The sequence below is a fragment of the Protopterus annectens genome, chromosome 3.part0 (assembly GCF_019279795.1).
Source record: "Protopterus annectens isolate FY-2018-M chromosome 3.part0, PAN1.0, whole genome shotgun sequence".
Taxonomy (NCBI): domain Eukaryota; kingdom Metazoa; phylum Chordata; order Ceratodontiformes; family Protopteridae; genus Protopterus; species Protopterus annectens.
Genome location: NC_056731.1, coordinates 158,407,971 through 158,414,378, shown reverse-complemented (window position 1 = coordinate 158,414,378; position 6,408 = coordinate 158,407,971). Strand labels below are relative to the sequence as shown.

Genomic DNA, 6,408 nt, shown 5'->3' with positions numbered 1-6,408 from the left:
TGCAGATCTAGAAACAGATCAAGGTAATTAGCTAGATGGAAGGTACTGATGTGTAATGCAGTATTGCTATCTCATTTAGCAGGTTCCTGTACAGAGAAACCAAGATTAGAAGTTGCAGACACTGAACATGCATCCTCCCCAAAGGAACTTGGTAACACTGCTTAAACTCTGGCACGTCTGTCAATATTTCATTCTCACCCCTCTGGATGGGCATCTTCCTGCACTCTTTTTTGCCTAGCTATACATATTTTACTCATTTTCCATGTTGTACATGCTGAATATTTTAATAGAAATAACAATGTTACAGTTTTTTAAATAATTAAATTTACCCACATTGAGTTCAGCGTTCTTATACCAGGGATGAAATAGATTGCAAGTTGTCCACCAAGACAGACATTCAGAAAACCACACAACAGTGTCATCACAGAAACAATGACCAGATTGAGCATAATACAGAAGAGTTTTACTATTGGAAGGACAAGGTCAGAAAAGAGAGGCCAGTGATGCAAAGTAAGTTTCTGTTTGCTGTTTGTTGTGTTAATCGTGTTGCACATTTAGGCCGTATCAATTTGTATGTGCTTGAGACAGAACCTTTTAAAGATTTTCCATGGAGATATGGGTACACTAAAGGCTTTTGCATTTTAGCTGTCATGCAAATCTGCAATTAGAATCTTGACATATTTATTGTTCTTTCATTACCGTATTCAGAGAAAACAATAATTGATAGTATTAAGGTATACCGATAAAGTTACTATGTGAATTCATACATTAGTGCCTTGAGCATATGGACTGTTTCAGTTCTGTAACTTTAGTTTTTGTCTTGTTATGATAATGCAAGTTCTTAAGCTTGCAAGTCCATATATGGAAAAGGAGTGGTGGTATTGCTTTAAGTTTAGGGCATGCCAGTGAAGCACTATTTTATTATTAAGACATGTTGTTGTTGTGTGCTATCAGGTCAATGGTGATTTATGGCAAGTCTGTGAATAGTTTTCTTGAACAGTTTTCAGTATTTGGGAAGATGACTAATCACTGATAAAGGGACATCTATCACTGTAGACACTGCATTAATCCACTTCATTGCAGATTCATCACTTGTACATTGAACTTCACCTTTGGCAGGCATAACGTCTTTTCTAATAATCCTTCTCTTTGCATGATATGTCTGAAGCATGAAAGTCAGTCTTGTTATCTGATCTTCTAGCCAATATTACGTTTCATTTCATCCAATACAACTTGATTTGTTTTATCAATCCTTACTAACATTATAGTTCAATGGCATCAGTTTTCTTTTGTCATGCTACTTTATTGTCTAACTTTTGTATCCACTGGTGTTATTGAAAATATCATAGTTTGGGCAAGTTAAATCTTCATATGTAAATTTACATCTCTGCACCAGAATATCTTATATAGATACTTTCTTGGCTGTCCTACCAAGAGTGATTCATTGTTGGATTTCTTGACTGCTTGTCATACTATTATTTATTACTGATCCAAGCAAGCAGAATCTATTATTTATGTTTCTCTCCTTCTAGAATAAGCTAAGCTAAGCTTAATCTGGCTAGGTTTTTCTTGTAGTTTTTACTAGATAGTTTGCCATTTTAGATCTGTGTATTCTTTGGTCTGGATGTTAGTTGAGATATTTTAAGTACACTTTAATGGTTATGGACATCAGCTGGGTTTAAAAACGCTGTGTTTTGTAAGTATAGCCAAACAGTTGCTGTTCTGATGAGGCCATAAAAAAGCTGAAACATGCATGTCCACAGATAGCTAACACCCATCCTTCAGGGGCTAGAAGGAAGCAACAAGTTCCGAGGATGGACAAGAGCAGGGTGACTGAACACCGAGATGTTGGGATTGAGCAGACAACCGCAACTAGGCATGGACAAGAAAGCACAATGGGCTGTAACTGGGGTAGGGACAATGATGTTACAAACTGGCTTAAAACAAATAGAACTTTTTCTAATTATGTTTCCCACAATTGTACAGCAAATGTTCCTATAGCCAACAGTTATAATACCAATGTCAACAATTTGTACGATTTAATGTTGAAGTATAAATCCCTAGGCATTGACAACAATTATTTACAAGAATGCGTGGAGAAGGGGGTTGTGCCCTAGGGACTGCAGATTTATAAATATCCCAACAATGTTGTTGAGAGTAGTGATTTTCATGTGGAACTTTTAAACATTTTTAACAATTGTGGATTACAGATAGTGAAGTCTATTTGTGAGAACGAGAGGGTAATGGAGAAATTGTTGTTTGATATAGAGAAAACTAACCAACTGATAATAAATGATTTATTATTCACAGTAGAAGAGGAAACAATGAAATATTTTAACACAAAAGTAAAAATTGAAGACAAATGTAGGTTTTCGTATGACAGAAAATGTAAGAAACTGGACCGTGATATAATGGAATATGAGGACAAGGTTAGTTACCCCAAACCCAAATCTAGGGGGTTTAATAACAAGTATGCTGGAACTACATTTTTGGAAAGGGGTAACGTTACATATGAAAGGGATCTTAGAAGGAGAAAACAGATGGGGGAAGGTTTAAAACATCAATATTACCACCAGGAAGATAGTTATGACCTTGATGACCACCATGATTTTCCGGAACTCAGGAGGTCAGAGAGAATTAACGAACAGGGTCCTGTTAATTATTATCAAAGTCACAAGAGTTGATACCCAAACGGGAGATGGCATTGAGCCCAGATAAGAATGGGACAGGCATTCCTCAGGTTAATATAGATGATCAAATTATAGTTAGTGATGGCAATAGGAACTCTTACCACAATTTCAGTATTTTCAACTACAGTGGGTTGGAAATTACCCACACTTATTTTAATCTTTTTTGTAGAGGTTTAAAATTTGTTCCTACTTCTACTGAGGATATTTCTCGGACTTTGACTGATTTGAAGTTGTTTTTACGTAAAAAAAAACCTTAAATTAATCTTTGTTTATCAAACAGAAGGAAACAAGCAAGCTAATATGCAGAACAAAAAGAAAAGTACATATAACCCACCCTCCACCCACAACTGAAAATTTTTGAATCACAGGTGGAGAAGGAACTCAGGGCTAGTTGTAGGAATAGTAAACATCATTTTATACTTACAAAAGAAGAATACACACTTCTCACCTCCCTTAGAGACAATCAATATATTAGGGTTATGAAACCAGATAAGGGTGGGGGAGTGGTCATTATGGATACCATTTTATATTCTGCTAAAATGTTGGACATGCTCAATGATACCAATAGATATTCAAGAGTTTCGAGAAAAGAGATCAATGTGGCCCTTGGAAGAATAGACTTTATGTTGAATGAATTACTAGAAGAAGGGGGCATAAACCTTGACACATACAACTACTTATATATAGATAAACCAAAAATACCATCTATCTTCGAAATCCCCAAAGTTCATAAAAATTGTGATGATCCACCACTTAGGCCCATAGTGGCCGCCATGGGATCTAAAACTTATCCCCTGGCTAAATTTCTGGACAACTAACTAAATAAATTGTGGACAGAGAGAGCAGGCATACTTAAAAATGCATGGGATTTTTTGAGGAGCATCAACCATAGGCTGTATGTGGAAGAAATGCCATTTGTTACATTGGATATACAGGACTTGTTCAACATAATACCCCATAGTAACGGCCTAGAATGGTATGAGGAAGCATTAAGGTTTAAGGGGGATATAGATAACGACCAAATATGCCTACTTATTGAATTAATGGACCTAGTATTAAGGAACAACTTCCACTTCTTTGAGGGAGAATTTTTCAAACAGACTAGTGGGGTGGCCATGGGAGCAAGTTGTGCTCCCATGTATGCTAATTTGGTGCTTTCCACCTGGGAGGAGAAATATATTTTCCATTCTGACTACTCGAAGTACTGGAATTACTACTGTAGTTACCTGGATGATATTGTTATTTTTTGGGTAGGACCAGAAGAAGAATTACATAACTTTATAAAATATATTAATGAAACTACTGAATTTTTGAAGTTCACACACCATATTTCCAGAGATAAGTTGGAATATTTGGATGTGACTTTGGAAAAAACACTGATTCTGTATACTTTAAATCCACTGTATTTAGAAAAAGTACTTTCTCCAACTCATATTTGTTCTTTTTAAGTGCCCACCCATTCTCTCAAAAGAGGAGTATTGTGAGGGGGCAATTTATAAGGAGTTGCAGAATGACATCAGAAGACCAGGATTATGAAGAAGAAAGTCAAAACTTGAAAAAAAATGTTCTTGGAAAGGGTATATCCCCTGGAACTTATTGAGGAAATTATGGTTGAGGTTAGGCAGGAAAGCAGGAAGAAATTTACCCCTATTTTAGGAGAAATTATTGACAATAGGGTGAATGAAGTAAATGAATATCAACAGAACAATATTAACTGGAGTAGTAATTTTGTACTAAATTACAATGGGGATGCGTGGAGAATCAAAAATATAGTCACCAGTAACTGGAAGAGGTTTAGTAAGTACTCAGATTTGGATAAGATTTTTTTGGATCCACTTAAATTTACTTATAGAAAGGGGAGGAACATTAAAGAAATACTAGAGGCCAAACAGACAAAACCACGTAGGAGGAAAAAAGGAACATACAGATGTGGGAGATGCTCACAGTGCCTAAAAATTATACAAGGAGAAACAGTTGCCTTAACAAAAAGATGGATAGAACTTAAAGCCAATGGGTTTGCTAATTGTGACACTACGGGGGTGGTTTATATTGCTATCTGTAACATCTGTGGGGCATTTTATATAGGGAAGACTACCACGAAATTAAAAAGGCGCATCTATGAACATCTGAATGATATTAGGAAAAAGGATGAGACCAATGCCCTATTTAGACATTACACCACCTGTCCATTAGCAAAGTACGTTTTTATGTCATAGAAAAAATAGAAGTGGACCCACGGGGAGGGCCTTGGGAGACCACGATAGAGTTTCGAGAACTGTTTTGGCAACTAAAACTGGAAGCCATCAATGACCCGGGTCTGAATGATCATCTCTCTTTGGCAGCAGTTTTAAAACTAAGAGCAGCCAAATTATAAGCTTGGTAGCCAATAGAGAGGTGAACAGGGTGTGGTCCAGCACATCAACAACATACATTTGTCTTATATCATTTGTCTTATATCATTTACTATGTATTATTTGTTAGGTTTTAACATTGTGCTATTTAGTGTACTTCACTATATGGTTTTGTTAATATTTTCAACTAAACATTGGTGTAACAAAAACTATAAATACACCATAAGTGTTTCTAAATTTTTTTTTTTATTCTTTTTTTAGTCTTATTTTTATTTATTTTCACATGCCATGCTCTAATAAAAGTATAAGATTACGATTTTAGAGCAATTTTAATTTTATATCAAATGAAATATATTTAATTAGAATTGAATTAACTTAATTACAGAATTGATTTAATTAATAAAATGTTTATTGGATAATTTTTTGGGGGGAGGGGTATTTAAAGAGGACTGCTCACTTTGTTTCATTCATCTAATGAAGTCTTTGGGATTAAGACAAAAACGCTGTATGCATTTTGTTGTGTTAAGGAAGTTAAATAAAGAGATCATCCCTCGGACTTTATAGTGTGGGTGCTTCATTGGTATTGGATTTAATTGTGCAATTATGTGTTTTTGGTTTGGTTTTATTGGCCTGAATGTATACATACCGACTTAAAAAGTAAAAAGCCATGCACATTCAGAAGCCATACAGATGAAACACTTGATGTCCTTAAGGGGCTATTTGCATATATCCCATGGGCCTCTAATATGGGAGGTTTAACGTATCACACAGGAAAACCTCTAGCTTGGCTAAGTTTTTGTTGTAGTTTTTATTAATTGGTTTGTCTGTCTGACCTTTTTATTCTTTGGTTTAACCTGTAGCAATAATCAGTTAAGGTCTTTGTTAGAGGTAGTATTGGACCTAGCAATGCATTGAGACTTAGGTTTTCTTATTCTTTGTCTATATGCTCAGCTACTCATTTGCCTTACCAATTGTCTGATCTGTTGTCTTTGAATATGATGTATTTTTGTTGAAAGGTGGAGCGAATACTGAGTCATCCTTGAACCATGCCTCAGTAACAGCTATTATGTTGATATGGTCGGAGTTGGTCCAGAACTCAAATTGTGTCTATTTGTAAATAAGTCAGCATTTATTTAATACTTTATGATTAGTCCTTTAAAATGGAAAAAAATAGAAACATGTAATGGCTGGTGGAGGGCTTGAGAATTAATTATTTGATACCAGCTGAAGAATGTTCAGTAAAACTAGGACTGTGAATATTTTGGAGGCCTTTAGCGATACTGCTAGATGTACTTTGACGAAAGGTGGTCCATGCTGTCAGAAGTACCCTGGCAAAATGCAATCCTTGCAAAGTCATTCTATGAAGG

At 35.5% G+C, this 6,408-nt stretch overlaps 1 protein-coding gene across 1 annotated transcript in view; it reads left to right on the top strand.

The window, feature by feature from the left end:
* Positions 1-203: 203 nt before the first annotated feature.
* Positions 204-6,408, top strand: part of LOC122796291 (probable G-protein coupled receptor 141) — a 679,533-nt gene continuing 673,328 nt past the window's right edge. Inside the window, exon 1 of the mRNA XM_044064657.1 lies at positions 204-510. Coding sequence (XP_043920592.1) covers positions 504-510 — 7 coding nt within the window. The 5' untranslated portion in view covers positions 204-503. The remainder of the gene's footprint in view (positions 511-6,408) is intronic.